Source organism: Sciurus vulgaris (genome assembly GCF_902686455.1).
Source record: "Sciurus vulgaris genome assembly, chromosome: 3".
Lineage (NCBI taxonomy): Eukaryota > Metazoa > Chordata > Mammalia > Rodentia > Sciuridae > Sciurus > Sciurus vulgaris.
The window spans coordinates 21,348,433-21,372,631 of NC_136463.1; the positions used below are offsets into that span (position 1 = coordinate 21,348,433).

General features: G+C 55.3%; 2 protein-coding genes and 1 long non-coding RNA gene across 3 annotated transcripts; 2 read left to right on the forward strand and 1 right to left on the reverse strand.

The window, feature by feature from the left end:
- Positions 1–2,169: 2,169 nt before the first annotated feature.
- Positions 2,170–10,199, reverse strand: FKBP10 (FKBP prolyl isomerase 10). The gene is made up of 10 exons (XM_079135004.1): positions 9,936–10,199; positions 6,731–6,876; positions 6,215–6,404; positions 5,980–6,125; positions 5,441–5,630; positions 5,185–5,330; positions 4,305–4,497; positions 3,673–3,815; positions 3,350–3,513; positions 2,170–3,093 (listed from the first exon to the last, which is right to left on the reverse strand). Exons 1-10 carry the CDS (start codon positions 10,175–10,177, stop codon positions 2,908–2,910), a joined length of 1,746 nt encoding a protein of 581 aa, XP_078991130.1. The 5' UTR covers positions 10,178–10,199; the 3' UTR covers positions 2,170–2,907.
- A 1,068-nt stretch (positions 10,200–11,267) lies between these two features.
- On the forward strand, positions 11,268–17,608 carry P3H4 (prolyl 3-hydroxylase family member 4 (inactive)). Its single transcript, XM_079133364.1, has 8 exons — positions 11,268–11,763; positions 11,894–12,046; positions 12,177–12,348; positions 13,279–13,407; positions 14,319–14,464; positions 15,097–15,180; positions 16,782–16,926; positions 17,213–17,608. Exons 1-8 carry the CDS (start codon positions 11,287–11,289, stop codon positions 17,233–17,235), a joined length of 1,329 nt encoding a protein of 442 aa, XP_078989490.1. The 5' UTR covers positions 11,268–11,286; the 3' UTR covers positions 17,236–17,608.
- Positions 17,609–20,983: 3,375 nt separating this feature from the next.
- Positions 20,984–23,936, forward strand: LOC306655937. Its single transcript, XR_013762361.1, has 3 exons — positions 20,984–21,838; positions 22,287–22,379; positions 23,651–23,936. It is a non-coding gene; the product is annotated as an uncharacterized lncRNA (long non-coding RNA).
- The last annotated feature ends 263 nt before the right edge of the window (positions 23,937–24,199 follow it).

Sequence of the window (24,199 nt, forward strand, 5' to 3'; positions counted from 1 at the left end):
AAAAGCACTCACTGCTGGGCACGGTGGTGCACACCTATAATCGTAGCAACAGGCAGGAGGATAGCAAGTTTGAGGCCAACCTCAGCAATTTAGGAAGACCCTGTCTCAAAATGAATGCAAAAAGGGCTGGACCTGTGGCTTAATGTTGGAGCACCCCAGGGTCAATCCCTGGTACTGAAAAAAACAATAGCGATCATTCACATACGCTCCTGTGAGAAGCTGGCTCTTGGAAGTTACGTTTTCCAGGAGATCTGAAGGGGAAGGTGACACAGGGATGCTGAGTGCCTGCTGGGTGGCAGGCACCATTCTGTGTGCCTGGATGCCTCACATTTAATCCTCACAGTGACCCTGCAGTAGATGGAGTTCCTTCCATTTGCAGATGGCTTATCCTTGATGGCTTAAGGATGAATAATTTGCCCAAATTCCATAGCTAGGAACCAGAACCCGGGTTTAAGTGTTTCTTACCAAAGTCTGCGTCCATCTACATTTCTCTGTTTTAGTATCAGGCTCTGTCCTGTTAGGTTTAGAGGGGAAGGACTAGCCAGGTGCGGGGGTGCACGCATGGAATCCCAGCGGCTCAGGAGACTGAGGCAGGAGGATTGTGGGTTTGAAGCCAGCCTCAGCAGCAGCGAGGCACTAAGCATCTCAGTGAGACCCTGTCTCTAAATAAAATACAAAATAGAGCTGGAGATATGACTCAGTGGTTAAGTGCCCCTGAGTTCAATCCCTGGTATCAGAAGGAAAAAAAAAAAAAAAAATAGAGGGGAAAGACTAACATCTGAGAGTGGGTCTGTAAACACTGTCAGATCATAGATACTTTCTGGATACTTTGAGGTCAGGGAGTATCAGTCACTAGCCTTGGGCGGCTGTCAGGTTTCTCAAGATACCAGGTGTGGGGACGTGTGGTGGTACATGCCTTAATTCTAGCGACTGGCTCAGGAGGCTGAGGCAGGAGGATCACAAGTTTGAGGCTAGCCTTGGCAATTTTGCAAAACTCTTGTCAAAAAAAAGGACTGGGAATGTAGCTTAGTGGTGAAACACCGTGGGTTCAATTCCCAGTAATGACCACAATAATAATAGGGTTGGGATTGTAGCTTAGTGGTAAAGTGCCCCTTAGTTCAATTCCTAGTACCAAAAGAAAAGACTCTGGGTGTGTCAGTCAGTTTTCCATTACTATAACAAAATACCTGAGAAACTCAAAAAGACGAGATTTATTTTGGCTCATAGTTTAGAAGGTTTCAGTCTATGACCAATTGGCCACATTGCTTTGGGTCTATGGTGGCATAGCACATCATGGTGGGAATGCATATAAAGGTGTCCCGTTCACCTCATGTGAATAGTGGTAAGCAGAGACCAGTGTCCCACAGTCCCCTTCAAAGGCACATTTTCAGTGACCTAAAACCTCCCACTTGGCCTGAACTCTTAAGGGCTCCACCAACTCCTAGTAATGCCAGGGACTGGGGACCAAGTCTTTAGCACATTGGTCTTTTGGGGGAGACATTCTAGAACCATAGCACTTGACAAGAAGTTGGCACTTTATGGTGACATTTTGGCATGTGAGCCCTATTGATTTTCTCTTTCCAGCCCCACCCTGTTCTCGGAAGACTTGGGTCACCTCCATCACAGCAGGCAGAATCTAGGCAGGTCAGCGAGGGCAGATGGCCTGGGCTGGCAGCTGAAACAGCTCCCTCCAGGATCCCGTGGAGATCTGAACTCAATTCTCTTTCCTCTGGCAAGAAGGAGGAGAATGGGCAGGCAGTAATGGCCGTGGGCCAGAAGCAGGGAGCGGTGGGAGTATCACAGGACGGGAAATTAGGCGAAAAAGTAACCCAGTCTGTGTGGTTCAGTCTAGGTCCTCAAGCTCTGCAGGTTATTTGAGGTTGGGGACTGTCTTTTCCATTTAGCTGGGACAATGAGGGGACAAGGATCATCTCTCCATGCCTCCCCTGCAGGCCCCTCTCCTCTTGACATCCACCCTCAGTGGCCCAGGGCTCCCTGTCCATGGTGAAGCCCCCCACTTAGGCCTGGGAGGAAGGGACTCTCCGGGAGCGGGGAGCCCTACCTAGGGGCACCATCTGGAGCTAGTGAGGCCAGTGCAACAGCCTGGTTTGATTCTTCTTTCTACCCCAAACTTTAGGTCAGAAGTCTTCTCCCCACTGGCCCCCAAAAGACCAGCTCCTAAGGCATGGTTTTATCTTTTATTTGACACAAAGGGAAAAAGGGATCAGGCACCATGTCGGCCTTTTGAGTGGGCAGAGCTGTGCCCACTCCCTCCCACCCGTCCGCCCCCAGTTAGCACCAGACAAAGACTTCCAGAGCCCAGAGCCCCTTTAAGCAGGTTTTGCCACACAGCCTGTCTTTTCCTCAGTTTGAAAGGAGCCACCTTTGGGGCAAAGCCCAGCCCTGGCCTCCAGCTGGTGGAACAGGGCGAGGAGGGCCGGAGGTCGGTGCCGGAGTCTGACCTTCCTGGAGGATGACCTTCTGAGGAGCAGAACTGGAGGCAGCTGAGAGGCCTCCCAACCCAAGCTCCAGGGGAGCTGCCATGACAAGGGATGGGGTGGGATAGTACATGGCCAGGGCAAGGGAGAGGCGATAAAGACACGAGGAGCTCGGCCAGGAGGCGTGGGTGGGCCAGCAATGACCCAGCCAGCCTCTGTCCTCAAACTGGCTTTGTAACTCCAAAAAGTCTTAGGGAGGGGTTGGGGCCGGAAGAGAAAAGTGGTACAGAGGTCTGTTCAGTGGATTTTAACCGGGGGCTGGTGGGAGAGCAGAATGGGCTCCTCTCACACTCCCGCAGTGGCCCTGAGTTGTCCCAGTCGAAGGAGGGACTGTGGGCAGGCCAGTCCCTCTGCCACTGTAGCCCAGCAGGGGCCTTTGGTCTGAGGCCAGGCCCAGGCTTCCTGCCGGTCAGAGCTCCTCATGGACCCGCTCCTGGTCCTCATCTGACTTCAGCTTGAGCTCCTCAGCCGTGATCTTGCCATCCTGGTTGCGGTCCTGATTCTGGAACATGTCCCCTATGGTTTTCTCAGGATCTTGCCCAGGCATGAGGCGGCCTTTGCCTTCATTCACTTGCGCCTTGATGAAGGAGGAGAACTGGGGAGGAGAGAGCCAGGGAGGACAGGGAGCGAGGTCAGGGAGTGGCTGCGGATGGCCTTGGGCAGGGAGGAGGGCAGCAGTGCTTTCTCCCCCCCCACCCTGGCGGCCCTGCCCCCTCCCCAATTCAGGAAGGCCTGGGAGAGGACAGGAGCTGGAGTGCAGCTTGGGGGACAGTCCACCACAGCCAGGTGGGGCAGGTGAGCTCTAAGTCCTCACTAGATGCACCATGAGTGTGACTGAGCTCCTGACCCACCTCCTCTGGGGGGACCTCTCCATCTTTGTTGAGGTCCATGTCTTCAAAGAGGTTGGTGGGAGGGTCCTTGTGCCACACAAACAGGTAGCCCGTGGGCAGCCCGTCCTCCCGGGACACCAGTTCCACCTCAAACAGCAACACGGCGCTGCCAGGAACCCCCCGGGCTGGAGGGTGGGAGAGGGGAGTGGAGAAAGGTCCCACTCAGGCCAGGCTGTGCTCAGTTTCCCTTCGTGGGAACTGGAGAGCAGGCCGTGGGGGTGAGAGCTTCCCTGACCGCCCACCAGCCACCGTGGCCTGTGATGGGACCCAGCCTCTGCCCTCACCTCCACTCTCCCCATGTGCCAGGTGCGGAGGCACCACCAGCTGCCGCCTCTCTCCCACACACATGCCCTGCAGGCCTGTGTCCAGACCCTCGATCACCTTGTTGGCCCCCAGGGTGGCCTCCTGGGGGGCCCCGAAGTCATGGCTAGGGGAAGTAGAGTCCCAGGTTAGCGTCAGTCCTCGTCCCCTGCCAGTCTGCACCCCATTTTCCCCAAAGTGGGTCCAGGACAAGCCCTCCGTTCCAGAGTCCCTCCTGGTGCCCACCCACCAGCAGAGTGTAGGGTTCCCCACTGCCCCTAGGATGGCCCGGAGGCTCCTCCTCTCCCTCCCCCAGACAAAGACCTCCTGCCAGCCTCACCACCCCTGCCTCTGTGGAGCGACAAATCTCATCTTCTACGGGGTGCGACTCAGTAGCTTGCCTAGCATGTGCAAGGCCCTGCGTTCAATCCCCGGTACCAAAAGTAAATAATGATAAAGTAAAACAAATCTCATCTCCCATGGCTCCTGACGCTCACTGGAGGAAGCAAGAGACGTCACCACCGAGAGTGAGGAGCTGGAGGCAGGGGTGCGGCTGGAGCGCCACCCACGCCTGTGCCCACCCACCTGCCCAGCCCTGGCCCTGCCCGGGACCCACGAGGAGAAGAGCCTGGTGCCATCCAGCAGGGAGCAGTTGTAATGGTAGCGAATAAAGTCCCCAAGCTTGGAGGTCTCGTTACAGCTCTCAGAGGGCCGGGACAGTGTCTTGATTTCCACTGGATCCGCAGGGTTGTGGAAGTCGATGACGTGCACGTCGAAGATGAGCACAGCAGAGCCAGGGATCTTGTCTCCTGAGGCCGGACCGGGAGGCGGTCAGCTGGGGCTCTAGGAGGGACTGCTCACCATCTCCTTGGGACCCAGGCTCAACATGCCTTCCCCACCCTGGGGAGTCAGTGGGGGCCAGACCCATGTTTGTCCTGAGTTGATGCTTCCTCTATGCTGCTGTTGGGGGTTGGGGTGAGGGGCAGGGAGCAGGAAGGAAAGCCCTTTTCTTTTTTCTTTGCAGTGCTGGGGAATCGAACCCAGGGCCTTGTGCTTGTAAGGCGAGCACTCTACCAACTGAGCTACTTCTCCAGCCCAGGAAAGCCCTTTTCCACTGCGGCTTTGCAAGCTCCCTGGAATCCATAGGATTAGGCCCATTTTACAGGTGAGAACACTGAGGCTTCCAGCACTGCTGGGTCTCCAATCCAGGCCCCTGTGCTTCCTGGGGCTCTGCTGGGTCTGTTCTTCCATAAAGCCACCCTCTGACCCCAAACTTAGGAGTTGCGTCCCCTTTCCACGATGAGAGGGAGCAGTGGGGACTGCCTGGAGGAAGTGGATGGGGTCTGGTGATCGGCCATAAATAAATGCATTTCTGTCATGAGAGGGGGAACAGAGGCTGTGCTGTGCCCCTTAGCGGGGAGAGGAGACGGGCCACAGCAGGCAGCTTGGAGCGGTGGCGGGGGGGGGCGGTGGGGGTACCTTGGGAACAACCTTACCAGTTCCGTTCTCCCCATAGGCGAGGTGTGGGGGGATGGTGACCCTCCGGCGCTCCCCTATGCACACGCCCTGCAGCCCCTGGTCCATCCCAGGGATGATGTAGCCCTGCCCGATATAGGTATTGTAGGTGTGGTTGCGGGAGTAGCTGCAATAGAAGGCAGGGAGGGCCAGGGAGGGAGTCAAAGGGACCCGACCCCTTCCAGGTAGCCAGAGTGACCTCCCGGCCCCCACCTCCCTCCTCAGATCCCTCCTGACCTGGAATCAAAGAGGGTGCCGTCCATCAGGGACCCATTGTAGTGGTAACGCATGAAGTCCCCCGCCTTGGCTCTCCGGACACAGCCGGGGGGCAGCTCCAGCGTCTCCAGCTGGACGGTGTCCTTCGGGTTGTGGACATCGATCAGTAGGACATGGAAGACCAGGGAGGCCTGCGGGGGGATCACAGTCCCTGGGGAGGGGATAGGGCTTGAACCATACAAGTGGGTAGCAAACTGAGGCTCAGGCAGGCCTAAGTGGGCACCATGCTTTCCTAAGCCCTTCTCTTCCCTCTGTGGCCATTGCTTGTTCCTTCTACTGAGCTGGGTTTTCTCCAAAGCCACCATCAGCCCATACCGAGTCTTTTCGTGAATCAGAATAAAGCAGCCCTTCTGCTAGAACCATCACCAAGGGCTAGATCTCCCTTCTTCCCTCCTTGGTTGGCTGGTCTGGTGTGGTGTAGTACACAACCTGAACCACTGTATGTGGAGCCCTGTTCTCCCTCTTCTGGAGAATTCTCCCAAGCCGCTCTCTGCCCTTACCGTAGCCTTTCTCGCCATAGGCCAGGAAAGGAGGGATGATGATCTTCCTCCTCTCACCAGGACACATGCTCAGCAGCCCTTGGTCCATGCCCTTGATCAGCCAACCAGAGCCCACGTAGGTGTCATAAGTACCGCCCCTGCTGTAGCTGCAGAAAACCAGGTAGAGGTGGTGCTGCCGGGGTGAGGAGCAGGAAGGGCCGTCTCCAGTGTCTCAGGGTCGCCTCCTGGCCCCTACCTGGTGTCGAAGGGGGTGCCATTCAGCAGAGTGCCGTTGTAGTGGTAGCGGACAAAATCGCCGTCCTGCACCATGCGGGGGCAGTGGGGCGGGCGAAGCAAGGTGCTCACTTGGACCGTGTCGGCCTTGTTCCACACATCCAGCAGGACCACGTCGAAGTAGAGGGTAGAGTCCGGGGGAATGAGCCCCGCTGTGGGGCAGAGGCAGGAGCTCGCAATGCTGCAGCCCCAGGGAGGGGGCAGGTCTGGGAGTCCAGCCGCACCTCCCGGCCCCTAGAGTCCCTCCTTCCTTGCCAAGCCCTGCTCCCACCCAGGGCCCCAGTTTCCCTCTCCTGTCATCCCGAAGCATCAACGGAAACCCTGGGCACAGAGCCGCCGCTATTCAGATTGAGTGCGGTGTGACCTTGGCCAAGCCACTCCCTAGTTGGACTTCAGATTTCTGACCCTGGGGTCCTGGATTCTGCTTCCTGGCCTCCCCCTCCCCATGCCTGTGCCCCACCCACCCCGATTCTCTCACCCACACCAATGCTGCCATAGCCCAGGTGGGGGGGCACGATGAGCCGTCGCCGCTCGTTGACACACATGCCCATGAGGCCTCGGTCCATGCCAGTGATGAGGCGCCCCACACCCACCACGATGGCTACCAAGGTGCTGCGGTCATAGCTGGGGGCAGGGAGGGAACAGATAGGATACAGTGACCTCAGGCGTGCACAGGTGAGGGTGCACAGCCACACAGTTCCCTCGGCACGTGGTCCCATACATGAGCAGAGTCATGTACCCACATGCACGATGTCCCCTCCCCATACACAGGGTGGACACACACGTGCTCCTTACATAAGACCTCTCCAGGTCTTCTGCCAAGGCCAGCATGCCACCTGGAAAGTACCTGAGGGTCTTTTATTCCCCCTGGGTATGGAGTGGTATACAGACCTATCTGCGACTTCTGTTTGCTGACTGTAACAGAGCAGCGAGTTCATCATGGAGGGCAGAGGAGCATTTATTGAGCACTTACTATATGCCACAGGTTCTTGCTTAAGTTGCCAGATTAAATGCTTGGCCCTTTACACTCACTGTTTTATTGAATTCTTGCTCTGTGAGGTGGGCATAATTGTTTTCAATTTTCTTTCTTTTGGGGCGGGCATTGGGAATCAAACCTACGGGTGCTTTGAGCCAAATCCCCAACCCTTTTTATATTTTATTTTGAGATAGGGTCTCCCTAAGTTGCTAGCACCTTGCTAAATTGCTGAGGCTGGCCTTGAACTTGCAATCCTCCTAACTCAGTCTCCTGAGTTGCTGGAATTACAGGCGTACACCACCATGCCCAGATGTTTTCACTTATCTTAAAAGAAAAAGTAAGACCTGAGAAAATAAATGCCTTGCCCAAGGTCACACAGCTAGGATGTGATCTGTTGAGCTCCAAGACCCGTATCTTTGCCACTGTACCATAGATTTTCCAAAAGAAAGGAGGATAAGCAGAGCTGACCAGAGGTGGGATGAGAATTGGTTTCAAATTTTGAAAAGGCCTATTTTTAAATGACTATGATTTATATCTATTTTCAGTTATATACTTAAAATATTTTTAGAGGTAAATGGAGGATGGGAAATTTTTATTTTGACCAAAGGGAGCCATGGATTAAGAAAATCTTCCAAGTCTGCTGGACGCAGTGGCTCATACCATTACTTCGGGGAGGCTGAGCCAGGAGGACTGAAAGTTCAAGATTGACCAGTACAAAAAAAAAAAGAAAAAAAAAAGATCGACCGGTACAATTCAGCAAGATAGGGCTAGGGATGTAGCACAGTGGTAAAGAACCTGGGCTCAATTCCCAGTACTGGAAAAAAAAAAAAAAAAAAAAAAACAGTTTTCCAAGCCAGGCATAGTAGCACACACCTGTAATCCCAGTTATTCAGGATGCAGAGACTGGAGGCTCAAAAGTTCAAGGCCAACCTGGGGAACTTAGGGAGACTCTGCCTCGAAAAACAAACAAACAAACAAACAAACAAAAAAGGGTCAGGGATAAGCTCAGTGGTAGAGCAGCCCTGGGTTCAATTCCCAGTTCAAAAAAAGGAGGAAGAGAAAGAACTAAAAAAGTTTCTGAACTGAGCTCAACACTTGTGAACTGGGCCCTAGCCAGGCTCCCAGAGTTCGCCAGGGAAGCAGCCCCCAACTCCAGCCCCTCCCGCACTCCTGGCTGTCAAGGGCTCAGGGTTGAGCCTACACCTGGCTTTGCTCTCTGAGCAGGTTTTTAGTCTGGCCTGTTTCCCTCACAGTGCTGAAAAGAAGGCCCAAGCTCTGTGCAAAGTTTCTAAAGTTAAACAGCTTCAGGGCATGTGGTTGCTGGCAGAGTTAAGGTTAATATGGATTGTGTGGTTTTTTTTTTTGGTACTGGGGCTTGAACCCAGGGGTGCTCTACCACTGCACCACATCCCCAATTATTTTTGTTTTTCATTTGGACACAGGTTCTTTCTTAAGTTGTTGAGGGTCTCGCTAAGTTGCTAAGGCTGGTCCTGAACTTGAGATCCTCCTGCCTCAGCCTCCCAAACTCCTGGGATTACAGGCATGCACCACTGTGCCTGGCTGTTAATGTGTATTGAAGTCATACGGACTTTAGGTATTAGGAGAAGCCCACTGTCACCATCTGGTCTGAATATCACCTTATGAAGGAGACACTGTTCTTATCTCCATTTTTCAGAAGTGAAGCTTGAAAAGACAGAATTCCTTATCCAACACTGTGGCCTAGATTTGAACCAGGGTCTTAAACTCTTACGTTCAGATTTTTACCCAATATGCTGCCTGCCTCCAAGGTCAGGGTCACTAGTACTCTGTGGCTTAGTGTGTGTTTGGGGAAAGGGCCTAAAGGGGTGACTTCTTTGTGGTGTGGGGCACTGTAGGTGATGGGACCTAAAGTTTACTCGAGAGACTGGCACACGGCCTGCCCTGACCTCCCTACTACCACCCAAAGTGGACTTTGGTTGGGAAGGCTGGGGTCACACCAGAAGCCTGTCATTCAAACTCTAAGACTGGCAAGATGGGTGGCAGCACTGGTTTGGTAGAACTAAGATGGAGGAGCTGGGGGTTCAGGTTCCAGGAGGCCCAGAGAGACATGAAAACCCTCCAAGGTTCCCAGGGTGGCATGGCTGACATGTGACACGTGGACAGAACAGATCATGGCACCTAGAACCATCCTACTGTCTTGTTTTAACGCCCACCCGGCTTTATCCCTGCCCCAGCTCCTGAACGCTTCCATCCCTCCAAATAAAGCTTTATTCTCTCTTCTCTAACCACAAAAGCAAAGAAAACTGGATGTGGAACCAGGTATGGGCCTGGGTGGGAGGAAAGGCAGGGGGTCCCCTTCTGAGAGACCACACCAGGGTTCACATGCTCCTCCAGCCATTCCCTTCCCCCAACATTGCAGACCAGAGCACCCTCATCAATGGTAGGTAAAGGGAGCAGTTCAACTTGATCATCAAGTACTTTGGGGGACATGGAGAGTTTCTGAGAAAAAGAACTGGGGTCCTTTATAAGATGAAGGCTTAGAATTTGGGGCAGGGCTTATTTTTGAGGAGATGGATGCTTGGGAGCCCCTGCCCCACTGTTTGGGTTGAGGGGATCATGAAACTAATACCCTGATGCAGAGCTTGAAAGGGGAAACAAAGAAACCCCGGGGTCCAGGAGCTGGGGCTCAGGAAAGGCATGAGGAAGACTGGGACACCCAACCCTTTACCTCGAGTCAAATTTCTTGCCGTCCTCGAAAGTGCCATTGTAGTGGTAGCGCACAAAATCCCCCATCTGCACCTCCCGGGGACAGGACCTGGGAATGTGGTACCGTTCGATGACCACATCTTCCAGGGGGCCCCCGGCGGGGCTGGCGCGGCCCAGCCCCCTCCCCAAGGCCTGCAGCAACAGCAGCAATTGCAGCAGGGAGAGCCGGCAGAAGGTGTGGCTGGGGGACCCCGCGGGGAACATGGTGCCCGAGCAAGGCCAGCGGGCAGTGAGGGCGAATGAGGGAACGAAGGAACTGCAGCCGCCAACCTCCTTCCACCTCCTCCGAGAGCTGGCTCCCCCTCTTCCGTCCTTCCCCACCCCCGCCCTGGCTGGTCCACGTGGAATGGGGGCTGGGGAGACTGAGCTGGCCGGGCGGGGTGGCAGTGGCGGTGGACTAGGAGGAGGGGGGCAAGGCCGAGAGTTTAGCGTCCCAGGAATCCGCCACAGGAACTCCGGATCCTCCTCCTCCCATCTCCCATCTCCACTGGGGCCTAGTGGGGAAGGAGGTTCGGGAAAGATGAGAAGTCTGAGTGGACTCAAAAAAAAAAAAAAGGAAGAAAAAGTAAAGTTCAGTGTCTTTTTTCCAGAGCTCCCGGGTCCTAAAGCCAGGCCGAGAAGGCCCTAGCTTCTTTTGCTGACACCCTCAAATTTAGGCCCCACCGGGTGGGTGGAGAGGCCTGGAATCTGGGGGGCATTTCAGTGCTTCCCCCACCTCAACCGTCCTCCAAGGGAGGCTTCTCTGGAAAGCAATTTTGTCCTAAAAAAGCTAGACTGTTAGGACTTTGTAACACGGATGGAGCTCGATCGAGTAGGTGGGGGTAGCCGTGGAAGGTGTGAAGGATAAACCCAGGGTGTGACTCCCGACGCGGGAGGGGGTGAGGACACTTGGAGGGTGCAGAAAGGGTCCTAGGAGGGAAGACCAGGTTCCTGGGCTTCACTCTGAGTCTGGGCAGAGTACAGAGAGGTGGCACTTCCCTCCGCTTCTACATCTTAAGGTGGGGGCGTTGTGTGTGGGAGGAGGAGGGCTTTCTGGGCGCCCCTCTCTGGTGCAAAGCGTAGCGCCACCCATTAGCACACCGTCTGCCAAGGGAAGACCCCAAGGGCAGGAGATCGGGCCAACATAGCAGACTCAGGACACGATTGGACCCTCCGAAAAAAGGGGGGACACGACCCCCCCCCCCCCCCCCCCCGCCTTCCTCCTCTGGATGCTGGGCGCTAAGACCCAGCAGGCACGCCGCGGGGCCCTGGCCCATCAGCTGCCCGCGGGGCCAGGCGCTCTCTGCTCGGGGAGCCCGGGGCGCGGCGGGGGCATGGCTCGGGCGGCGTGGGGACTGCTGTGGCTGCTGCTGGGCAGCGCCGGGGCGCAGTACGAGAAGTACAGCTTCCGGGGCTTCCCGCCTGAGGATCTGATGCCGCTGGCCGCGGCCTACAGCCACGCTCTGGAGCAGTACGAGGGCGAGAGCTGGCGCGAGAGCGCGCGCTACCTGGAGGCGGCGCTGCGGCTGCACCGGCTGCTGCGCGACAGCGAGGCCTTCTGCCACGCCAACTGCAGCGGCCCGGCGTCGCCCGCCGCCTCGCAGCACCCGCCCGCGCCCGGCCCCGACGGCGGCGGCGAGGACTGGGCGCGCGAGCTGCGGCTCTTCGGCCACGTCCTGGAACGTGCCGCCTGTCTGCGGCGCTGCAAGCGGACGCTGCCTGCCTTCCAGGTGCCCTACCCTCCACGCCAGCTGCTGCGCGACTTCCAGAGCCGTCTGCCCTACCAGTACCTGCATTATGCGCTCTTCAAGGTGGGCGTCCACCGGGCGGTCCCGGCTGCCCGCAGGAGCCTGGGCTCTCCCAGGGCGCAGCGGCCCCGCTGTACGCCCAGGGCGGCCGGCTCGGGCCCCACTGACCCACTGTTCTCCACACCCTCACCAGGCTAACCGGCTGGAGAAGGCGGTCGCCGCAGCCTACACCTTCCTCCAGAGGAACCCGAAGCACGAGCTGACCGCCAAGTATCTCAGCTATTACCGGGGGATGCTGGACGTCGCCGATGAGTCCCTTACGGACCTAGAGGCCCAGCCCTACGAGGTGGGGTGGAGGGGGAGCGGGAGGGGTGACCCTGACGCTGTCTGCTGCACCCGTGCACCGCTGGTAGAACGTGTAGAGAGAGGAAGGCAGATGTTGGGTTCCCCTGACTACCCTGCCATGCTCCCCGCAGGCGGTGTTCCTCCGGGCTGTGAAGCTCTACAACAGTGGGGACTTCCGCAGCAGCGCCGAGGACATGGAGCGGGCCTTGGCCGAATACCTGGCCGTTTTTGCCAGGTGTCTGGCTGGCTGTGAGGGAGCCCAGGAGCAGGTGGACTTCAAGGACTTCTACCCAGCCATAGCAGGTATCTCCCACCCAGACGGCTGTAGGCATCCCTTGCACCACGTGACCTGCTTTCCAGAACGCCTAAGGTCTTTTAACACAAATGCTCATTAGTACACATTAATGGAGCAGCTACTAAAGTGCTCAGGGTAGCTGGATGTGATGACCACACACTTGTAATGCCATTGCTAGGAGGGTGAGGCAGGAAGATTGCAAGTTTGAAACCAGCCTCAGCAATTTGGTGAAGTTAATAGGTCATTTAGAATGACCCTGTCTCAAAATAAAAAATAAAAAGGGCTGGGAATGTAGCTCAGTAATTAAGCACCCCACCAGAGGTGGGGTAAAAAGAAAGAAAAGGTTCATAAGCTGAACAGGAATAAGACATTTCCTTAGCTCTCAGAAGCTTTCAATCTGCTGAGATGCAGAGGGCTGGGTACAGAGGGCTTAGTCAGGAATGTCCAATGTGCTGGGCATGGATGCAGAGAGGCAGTGACATCTCAGAAGGGTCTGGAAATGTTGGGTTCGCAGGCCTTCCAGATAGAGGGCAATGCAGGCTGGAAGATGCCCAGCAGATACCCAGCAGGTGTGTGCAGAAGGAAATTGGGGTGAGAAATCACACCTCATCAGTGGATCCCTAATTCTGAGGTCCCTCAAACAGGGGAGGATAGGACTGTTCTTAGCATCTCTGTATGGGCTTCGGTCCTGTCCAAACCTCACCAGCCATTCTCCAAGCTTGGGGTGGGATTTGGGGTAAGGGTAGTAAGTAGTACCCAGCCTGGACTCATTCTGTACGCCAGGCATGTTCACCAATTCATTATCTCATGCCCTTGCAGCAACAGGGCAGCTCTGGAGAGGGAAACGGGCTCAGGAGGTGGAGCTAGGTTCTGAAGTCTTCCCCCGCAGTGGGATGCAGTTGCTTACCCTAGCTCCTCACTGCTGCCTCCACCCCCAGATCTCTTTGCAGAGTCCCTGCAGTGCAAGGTGGACTGTGAGACCAATTTGACCCCCAACGTGGGTGGCTACTTCGTGGAAAAGTTCGTGGCCACCATGTATCACTACCTGCAGTTTGCCTACTACAAATGTGAGCCTGCTGGGTGGGCTGGCAGGGGAGGAAAGGGTGTAAACAGCATTGAGGGGCTTCCTGGAGTCATGGGGAGCTACCCTGCAGATTGAAAACCTGGGTGATGGGGAGGAAAGGCTGGGGGTGGTGGGATTTGGGGAGTGAACCCTGGGGGTCTAGGGTGGGTGAGAAGCTTCGAGAAGGCAGCCATGGGGTAGAATTAGAGGGCCCCTGGGGTCTTGACTAGGTAGTCAGCCAATACTAAGCACTGGCCAGCTGGTAAAACCCTAATTGCACTTGACCCTTTCACTAATCCCATGCAGCTGGCATTACTGAACCCATTTTTCAGATGAAGAAATGGGGGCTCACAGAGGGCACAGGGCTATTAGTTCCATAACTAATAAAAAGCAGGACCAAAAAAAAAAAAAAAAAAAAAAAAGGCAGGACAAGGACTTGCAACTCTTATCACTTGAGAGCAATCCTGCTATCAGCTGGGGCAATAGGGACAACCCTGGGGTTCCTGCAACATGGAAATGCCAAGCCTCAAAGGCAGGGCAGAACAGAGGGGCTCAGGACCAAGGTGTCGGGAGACTCTTCCTGTGGGCAGATAGCAGAAAGGTTAGGGCCTGTGGTTTCCCAGTGCCATCATTCTCCAGTTTGGGGACCTTATCTCGCCTCTCTGTGCCTCACATTTCTTGTGTGTAAAATGGGAACGAGGCTTAAATGAGTCACATGGGGCCTGGCACCAGGAAGCGCCCAATACATGCTAGTTTGCATTAGTATTGGGTGGGGTGGGGAGACCAAGAGGCATTCTGGGAGGCAGCTGAGGAGCAGGGGCACTGGACTGAATTGGGAGGGGGTGTTGGGTGGGCTAGGTGGGCCGTCCCTCAAGCGAAGCTCCAGGGCCACTCCTCACCCTGTCCTGCCTGCAGTGAATGACGTGCGCCAGGCTGCCCGCAGCGCTGCCAGCTACATGCTCTTTGACCCCAAGGACAGCGTCATGCAGCAGAACCTGGTGTACTACCGCTTCCACCGGGCACGCTGGGGCCTGGAAGAGGAGGACTTCCAGCCCCGGGAGGTGGGCACTGCTTTCCGGAAGTACCCGCAGCACATGAGGTTTTGCAGTTTGATGGAAAAGACCTCTGGCTTCCTTGGAAGGCTTAGGATAGGGAGGGGAAAGAATAAATATGGACCACAGTTAAAGCCTGGGGTTCAAAGCCCAGCCCTACAGCTGGGTGGTCCTGGGAACATCTCTGACCCTTTCGGAATCTGCTGCCTCCCTTGCAAACTGGAGGTGGTACCATCTACCTTGGTAGCACAGTGTCCAGGGTGTTGGGGGGATGAAATCACAGGACCATAGCTGCCTGCTTCCTCCCGCCTTCATCGCCCTTGCTGCTGGCATCCCTTCTTCCTCCTCAGGAACCCCCTAGGCTGAGCCAACTGAGGAAACCCTGGGAATCTAGGGCAAGGCTGGCACACATGAAGCATGTGGTGGCACGCCTGCTTTCCTTGTCAGTGGCAGACACTGCTAGTGGCTTTAGGCAGGCTGCCTCTGCAAGCCTTCAGAATCCTTAACTCAGCAAATAGCTACAATTATTTGATCAGCACGTGTTCCCAGATCCTTGAGCTAGAAAAGCGCCAGGGGGCCCAGATCCTGGAAGCCCTGTCTCCCTGCTATCCCACTCACCCTCTGCCCCTTCCTCCTTCCAGGAGGCCACCCTCTACCACAACCAGACTGCCGAGCTGCGGGAGCTGCTGGAGTTCACACACATGTACCTGCAGTCAGATGACGAGGTGAGGGGCCCCTCTCCTCCAGGCTGGATTCCCTCAGGGACGCCCTGGGGCCTTTTCCTGGGGCCACCATATGTGACAGAGCTCAGCCGCAGCTGTCATGAAGCAGGAGAAGTTAGCCTGTCCCTTATCTGTACTCTTTTTTTTCTGCCCCCTCCATGTTCCCATTGTCCCTTCTATACCTGTCCCAGGCCTGGAAGCCCTTGCTTCATGTCCTGGCTCTCTTCTGGGCTTGCACTACCTACTTTGACCCTCCCCAGCCACACAGTCTAGACTTGGCATTACTATTATTATTATTATTTTTTATTTTTATTTTTATTTTTTTTATGGGGCTGGGGATATAGCTCAGTTGGTAGAGTGCTTGCCTTGCATGCACAAGGCTGGGTTTGATCCCCAGCACCACACATACACAAAATATTTTTATTAGTTGTTGATGAACCTTTATTTATTTGTATGCAGTGCTGAGAATCAAACCCAGTGCCTCACACATGCTAGGCAAGCGCTCTACCACTGGGCCACAACCCCAGCCCCTGGACTTGGAGTTATTTACACAACTAGTCCATCTCCTTCCTGGCCTCCTTCTCCAGGCAGTCTCCAGGATTGTGCTCCTTTAGGACAGGGGACCAGATTATTATTCCTGATTCTGCCACTGTGCCAGGCCCAGGGCTGGTGCTCAGCTCCTGAGTCTAAATGACCCAGTGAATGCCGGATGCCAGGAAGGAGGAGCCACAGTGCATTACGCTAATTCAGAATGACAGTCTGGCAGCCTGACCTTCTCCAAGGTCTTGCTCTGGTGCTTGTTCACTCATCCCTCCTTTGTGTCCGCACCTGCAGTGGGTTGGGCATGGTCTACACTGTCAGCACGGGCTTAGGTGCTGGTCAGACCTGGTTCCGCTGCTTACTGGTTGGCTGGCCTCTGGGCAGTTCTTAGGTAGCTCTCATACTTGTTTCTTCATCCCCCCATTGAATGGGGAGAATATTACCCTTAACATTTTGTTGTGGAATTAAACGAGATCAAGTAGTATGTAAAACTCTTAATATAGAGCCTGCACATAGTAGGTGCTCATGAATGGTAGACATTTGGATCACTTGTGACCTGCTCTTTGCCAGACACCAGGCTTGAGGCTGGGGTAAGTTGATGAAAGGCAGTCCCTTCTCTATGAGATCACGGGGGAGCACAAACTGCTGCTGGAGAGGTCTGCACGGGGCACCCGAGGTGGCTCCCCGTCCAGCCAGGGCCATCAGTCAAGATCATCAGCCAGGGCTTCACCCCGAGGCTGACGTCTGGCTTTGGAGCAGCTACCCAGGCCAGGAGAGCAGAAGTGTTCCTGGCAGGACAACAGCAGTGTGCTCACCAGGGTGGCTCTGCTTAAAGAAGGGACTGAGGGGAGGGCAATGGTGACAGATACCCAGTCTCTGCGGGTGGAGTCCCCTTCATGAGTTCAGGGAAGGGCGGACTGGGAATAGGACCCACGTGGATGGACCCTCACATCCTTCTTACGTTAGCTCTTGACACTGGGGAGGGAGGTTGCTGGGGACAGGAAGCTCATCTGGGTTTGGGCCTGCTGTGACCCAGTTCCTCCCTGAACCCTGGGCTTCTCTAGATGGAACTGGAGGAGACCGAAGTGACCCCAGAACCCAAGGAACCCCCATCCGATGCTGAGTTTGAGGGGGAAGGTGACTACGAGGAAGGTCTCTATGCTGACTGGTGGCAGGAGCCAGATGCCAAGGGTGATGAGGCTGAGGCTGGTCAGTGCTGGGTCCTGGTAGAGAGGGTGGAGATGCAGCCTGGGGTGGAGGTGGGGGCACATTAACTCACCCCCTGCATTATGGGAGCCAATGGAGTATGTGTGGGTACCAGGACACCCCCTCTAGGGGCTTCCAGCCTATTAGCAACCCCAGTCCTGGAACTGGAGAGGCTCCTCCCCTCCCTATTCCTGGGGAGGCTCAGTCCTGCCTGCCTCACCTCCTGCCAGGATGGCACCTGGCACCTGCTGGAGGTGGGCAGGGCTAAGCCCAACGTTTTCCTTCTCAGAGCCGGAGCCTGAACTGGCATGAAACGGGCATCACCCCACACCCATCGGGAGTTTGGGGAGCCTGAACAGCAGCAAGAACTATTTATTAAACATTAAAACGGACACAGCTGCTTGAGCCCCCATCCTGCCCCACCTGTGAGCGACGCTCCCCAGACCCCATCCGGCCTCTTCCGTCTCTGGGCCACAGATGGTTTCGGTGCTGCAGGTTGGCAGAGGTCCTCTTCCTCCCCACTGCTCCCCCAGCCTGGACAGTCTCCTGGAGAAGTGCCAGCTGCTGAGTCTCAACCTGAGGTGCAGGGGGACAGTGGGGTTGTGAAGAACACTGGACCAGGAGTCCTGAGAGTTGTGGCGCCCTGACACCTGGTGCTTAATAAATGTTTTCTTGTTGAATGAGTCGCAGTGCCTGGCGTCCAGTCTCTCTGGGGCTAAGTCGTGAGCTCTCTTTCATGTGCTCCCATCTCCACTTATCTGTATGATGCCGGGTACAGTGTGGCCCTGACTGGTCCCCTGCCCTGGCTCTATGTGAGTGACTTAGCAGCGCATGATCTTAGATCTGCCACCAGGGGGCGTGAGGACACAGGCTTCCCTGAAGCCTCAGGAAGGTTGTCCCTGGGCATAGGACAATGTGGGGAGGGGTCCCAAGAACATTCACCTCCAGTTTTTACTACAGAGGTCCCCTAGAGCCAGAGCCAGCATGCCCTTCCCTTCCCTCTGGTCATTCCCCAGGCAGTAGAGGCCCCAGCTCAGGTCCCAGAGGAGCCCTAGGAATATGGCTTGATGACCACAGCCCTGTGTACTGGCTCCATGGGGCAAGAGTCCAGAGGTGCGGGGTACCCATTAGCACTCTCACTTCCCTCCCCATCACCATTCCACAGCAGGATAGCAGGGAACCCTCCACAAAGGACAAAGGGTCAAGGTCAAGGCCAAGGCCAGCAAGGTGACAATTCTGACCCGCTCCCCCACATTGCTAGGCTCTCAGGAGATGGGGTGACAGAAGGCTTTTGCTAGAGGGTGGAGGCAGCTCTGGGAGGTTGAGTTTTTGCTACCACAGATAGCTGAGTTCTTGCTCCCCTCAGATGGGCCAGGTGACCTGGCCTGGGTCCTGCCTGCCTCTGCCCAAAAAGACTCTCTGTCTCACCCCAAACCCCTCCCCTAGGCCTTGGTCCACTTGAGGGTGAGAAAGCCAGAGACTCTCTGGAGCAAGGGTTGGGTCCCGGCAAAGGACTTGGTCACCTCCCTCCTCCCTTTTTCTCTCTTCTCCCTGCTATAGGTGGGTCTGCAGTGGGAGCGTTTCCTGACAACTCCCAGGTGCCAGGGTGGCCCTGCCCACCCCACCCCTTCCAAGCTGCTGTGTTGTCAGCGTCCAGTGAGGACCCGCCCCTGCTTCTGGGAGGGACTGCCCTCCAGGGCTGGCACCAAAGTGAGCAGGGAGCCAGCTCTGCAATGTGTTTGAGCGTGTCTGTGCAGCTGTGTGCTGCTGTGAGCAGGAGCTTTGGAATCTGAATGGCTGGGTGTGGGTCTGAAAGTGCCTGTAGCCAGAGTGTGAAGGCCTCTGCGTCTGTGCACGTGGGGATGTGCAGGTCTGGCTTGAGCGTGTGTCTGTGTGCATAGAGCTGAGGATGTCCCTGGCAATCCTGTGGGTGACTGAGTACGTCTCTGCAAAGGGATATTTGAGTGCATGTGTCCATGAGTGTGTGTGTGTGTGTGTGTGTGTTTAGAGGGCTTCATTTATTTAATACCTATTTATTGAGCACTTACTATGTAGGGACTGCAGGTACTGGGCAAACAACTCCGGACAAAGCAGGCCACACAGCCTGTCTGGTCAGAATTATGTTCCAGTGGAAAGATAGGCAGTGAACAGTGTCATATAGAGATAGTGATGTTAGGTACGTGAGATGGGAAAATAGAGCCAGGAAAGGGCTCCAGAGCCTGGGGGACAGCAGTTTGTGCTGATCGGCACGTCCCAGGGTGCATCTGAGAGTGTCTCTGAGTGTGTGGTGGTAAGGCAGTGTGTGCGTAGATGAGCGCTAGGGCATATCCCCTGAGAGCAGAAGGCTGATCCCTTCCTAGGCACCCTCAGCCAGGCCTTCAGCCAGTCCAGTGTGCCTTGCTCAGCTGCCCTTTCCCAGGCAGCCACCGGCCCCTCCCGCCTCTCCCTGATGCCAGCGTTTCTCCATCACCCCCAGCCAGCCGGCTTCCCAAACCGGTGAGACAGAGCCAGCCAGTGTCAGCGTGGGCCCTCCAGCCCGTCCTCCCAACCCCACCCAGTCCAGACGCCCTGGCCTCCTCCACGTCTGTCTCCCTTCTCACCCTCCCCGCTCACACCCCACCCAGGATGTCTGCGGTCCTAGAATCCATAATAGGTAGGGGGTCAGGGCGGCCAAAGGGTGCTGGGATGCTGACCTCACACAACAGGGCCCAACTCAGATGCCCCAGAGGTGTCCCTGACCCAGAAAGACCCCATCCTAAGGAAGGCACAGCTACTGCAACATATTGAGTACCTACTGTGTGCCAGGCCTCAAAACTCTTGTATCACAGATGTCAGTTCCCCTCTGTTTCAGGGGAGGAACGAGAAGCAACTTGTCAAAGTCCCTCAAGGTGGTTGGCAGCTGAGCTGGGTCTGGGCCTTTTCTCCCTAAATCAATGCTGTTTGGAGAAGGGAGGGGAGGGAGAGAAGGCCGAGCTCTCTAGTATTGGTCTCTCCTCCCCTTTGGCTGTCTGCTGTGACCAGGAGGAGAAGGGGAGGACTGCAGGTGGGGGACCTAAGCCTCTCCCGTGTGCAGCTCACTGAGGGAGGTGAGGAGTTTAAAAAGGGAGAGGAAGGGGAAAGAAGGAGGGAGGGAGGAAGAGAAGCGGAGGGAGAGAAGGAGGGGGGGAGGCTGGAGGGGAGCTCCTGTTCCACCCCTTCTGGTCAGCTCTATGGGATTTAGGCCAGATGTTAGGGGACCTGGGGACAGATTTGCTGGGATCACTAAGGACAGGAACTTCCTGAATCCTCGGGGTGGTTGGGAGGGGGGCAGTTCCATTGGCGTTCTGAAAATTCCAGTAAATTCCAATGGAAGAAATTCCCTTCATAGATTTCAAATCTTAATCCCTGTCTCTGGAAGAACAGGGTTTTCCCTGTGGGCAATGAGGGGACCCTTTTGTCAGAGGCTGTGTCCAGTTGGCTCTGGGGCCAATAGCTTAACTTGACTTGGGTCCTCACAACCACAGGACCCAACCCCCCCCCCCCCCACACACACACAGTTTTCCCACTCTAGGGCCTTCCTCCAGGCCTCTCTTTAAGGATAACCCTTGGCAGACGGCCCCAATTTAATGGATGGGGAAACTGAGGTCCAGAGTCTGCCTGGGGTTCCTTCTAAGGTAGGCTGGTTAAGCCCTGTCTGACCCCCTTCATAATCAAGTTCCAAGATGACTTGGGATTACATGGAAGTGTGCAGGGAACTTGGTCAGCCCACTGGAGCTGGCCCTGGCCTGAATCTTAGGCCTAACCTATGGATACATCACCCCATAATCACCATCTGCCTGGGCCCCAGCTGGCGCCAGGGTACCTGGATAGCATCTCTTCTGTCCCCTCAAACAGCCCTTGGGATGGGAGCACCTCTCTTGCCCATGACTCAGGTGGGGAAACTGAGGTAAGGGGGAGGACACTTGCTTACCCTACCCCCACATACAAACTCTGGAAGAACTCACCAGGATAGTCTTTTTAAAATTTTGTTGTTGTTGTTGTTGATGGACCTTTATTTTACTCATTTATTTATATGTGGTGCTGAGGATCGAACCCAGGGCCTCACACAATCTGGGCAAGTGCTCTACCACTCAGCCACAACCCCAGTCCTAGGATAGTCTTAAGCAAAGAAGAGGCCCAGGTGGAGAGAGCTTGACATTTTCCATTTTGGGTCACCTTTTCCATTATCCTTTCAGAAGAAAAGTACAATGTTCTATTCCAGGGGTGAAATAAGAACTGTCTAAACCTGATTTCCTGTGCCCTCAGCCACTTGGCTAAACCCTCCTGGTCTTCCTGGAGGAAGAGGCTGGAAGGGGCAGGTTCATTCAGTCTAAGTGGGAAATCTGGCCTTTCTACCTGGTCCTGGTGGGTGTGGGGAGCAGTGGTCACTTATGAGTCCCACAGTCCTAGATGACCTCCCATGAATTTTTTTTTTGTTATCGTTGAATGAGATTATTCACTCAGTCAAGAGACAGGGGCAGGACTGAAGTGAGAAACTGCTTGTCATGTGGTCACATGATTTTAACCTTTGGCACAGTTATTTTGATAACCCTATTTTGTTTGTTTGTTTATTTTTAATACATCAGCGTCTTCAAAAATGGAAATGTCACTGGTCTTGAGCCCTGTTCCCTGACCTCACACATACTGGGGTCCAGCTGGCTTCTAACACCCTTATCAACAGCCTGGTCTGGTCCTCCTCATCCCCCACTCTTGCTGCCCCTCCACCCACCACTTCCAGGTTCTCTGTTGGTGCCATAAATTACCCATGAGCTGTAAGTTGGCTGCTGCTTCAACTGGAGGTTGAAGTGCTGATGAAATATTTAAGGCTTTCAACTCTCCAGTTCCCTGGGGACTGTGGATGGGGGGCAGGGCAAGTCCTGCCCCAGTTCCCACTCAGGTGGAGTCCAGTGGCTGAGAGGGTGGGGTGGGGAAGGGTCTTTTTGCACAATTGATTGCTGTGACTCTGGGTGGTGCCACTGGTCGTGGCCTAAGATACAGCTTTGGATCCTGAGGAGGGTAGGTTGGCCCACCCAGAGCCACCCACCCCTAGTTCTGTCCTGGCTCTGTGATGCTAACGTCCTCGTGTCCTTAGTTGAGGAAATCAAGCCTGGAGAAGAATGAGCTCTCATCTCCTCTCCCACTGAGCCCCACCTTCACTAGGGTGGAAAGATGCCCAAATAGAGGCCGGTGCTAGTGGGCCAAGTCCCAGCCCTGCCAGGAATTTGCTCCTGTGGCCTTCGAGAAGCCCCTTCTTGCCTCCAGCCTCAGTTTCCTCGTTTGTGCAAGGCAAAGGGGGCTCCCCTCAGAACACTCCTTTCTCCTCTGCTCACCAACTCTCTCCACAGGTGGGAGAGAAACTGCGGCAGTGTGCGGGCGCACGCATGCGCCCGGGAGGGGCGGCCTCTCCTCTCCGTGGGAAGGGCGCCTTGTCAGGGCAAGTAGCACTCCCGGCTTGTGCAGGGAGGGAGGGAGGGGCAGGTAGGCTGGCAGGGCGGGTGGGGCCCCAGCTGTGTCAGCCTGTGTGTGGAGTCGCCCAGGCCAGGAGCAGGAAGCACGGTGACTCAGGTGGCAAGGTCTTGCTTGCCCCTCCCTCCCCGGTCAAATCACTCAGTTGTGGGAGGGGCTCAGAGAGCCAGTGAGGCCCAGCTCAGAACCTAGTCAGAAGTCCATCCTCTTGGGCCCCTTAAGTCCTGGAATTGCACCCTGGGGAGGGGGGCTGGGGGCTGGGGGCGGGTAAGGGGCCACCCTGGGGACAGACATTCTCTGGAAAGGTCCTGATCCCTCTCACCTCGTCCTCCCTCACCACTGGTATCTAGCCCTGTTCTGTACTATTTCTGGCCTGTCCTATCTCTGTTTTCTTGTCTCCCTGTTTTCCTTTTGGCATTCCATCCCCGCCCACACGCCTTGCCGGAGAGGTGTTGCTGGAGCTACCCCTGTAATTAACAGCCTCCATGGCTGGGCATAGCCCACAGGACCGGCTGTGGGCAGTCTCTGACCTCAAGACTCCTCCCTTGGACAAATGGCAGCAAAAAAGGCAGAAGCCACCCAGCCTTCTTCCTCTGTTTCAGCTCTAGGCAATATGAGGTCCCCTCCAGCAGCTGACTTTGGAGCAGGTGTCCTCAGACCTGAAGGGGTCACCCTAAGAAAGTCAGTGGGCAGGGGTAGGAGGACAGTCGGAAGCCCACGCACCATAGATCTGTATGAATTCCAGAGCAAGCTAGAAACCGTTAAATAAGCTACCCTGTGGCAAGTACACCTCCATGGTGAGGGAAAGAGTTTAGAATCTTAGACTCTTTGTCAAGCCATGGTAGCCTCAGGGAGAATGCTCCCCAGTCGCCAGCACACGCAATAAAGACTTCCAATTGACCTGTCCAGCCTGTGTCCTTCCTTCTGCCACAACTGCCCTTGTCATTCCTTTGTCATAAATGTGCACCTGTGTGTCAAAGTGCTTCTAAGAGGAAGGACCAGGGTGAGAGACCCCAAGGGCTAGAAGCAGGATCTGTGCAAGGAATTCAAGGGTTCCTGGTACCTGGTAGCAGTTTAGAAGTATGTAGTTTAGCAGGGACCTGAATTCTGTGTAGGCTCTTTGCCCTGTCCCTGTGTGGAGGGTCACAATACTGGGAGGGCCAAAGCGGGGTCTTTTCAAAGGTCAGGTAAGAGATGGCCATGCCCAAGGAGCCTCTAAAGCTTTGTATTGCTTTTCATTCAGGTCTGCACCCACCCCAGGAAGAATTGCCAGCTGTCAGTTCTCCGTGATGCTGCTGCAAAGCCAGGGAGCCCCCTGTTATGATTCATCATCATCCTGCAAGCCAGCTCTTCATCCTCTCTTCCTTTCTAGAAGTTGCCATCGCTTAGGCCACCTGAGGCCAAGAGGAGGGAAGAAGTTTGTGTGTGTGTATGTGTGCCAGTGCCTTCTGTAAGTCTAAATCTCTGCCTATCTGTTTGGGGAAGGGGCCCTACAGCATAAAAATTATGTTCAAATAAAGAACAGTAACTCTTCCATTTCCTTAAATGGTCCAGAGACCTGGAGGAGAATGAGGGAAGTGACTTAAGCAGAGGAGGTGGCCTGGCTGTTCTGGACACTGGCTGATTGATGTTTAGCTTATCCTGGAAAAGTGCTTCCCCAGGCATTTGCCTATAATCCCAGGGGTTCTGGAGGCCCAGGCAGAAGGATCACAAGTTCAAAGCCAGCCTCAGCCACTTAGTGAGACTCTAAGCAACTTAGCAAGACACTGTCTCAAAATTTAAAAAAAGGAGC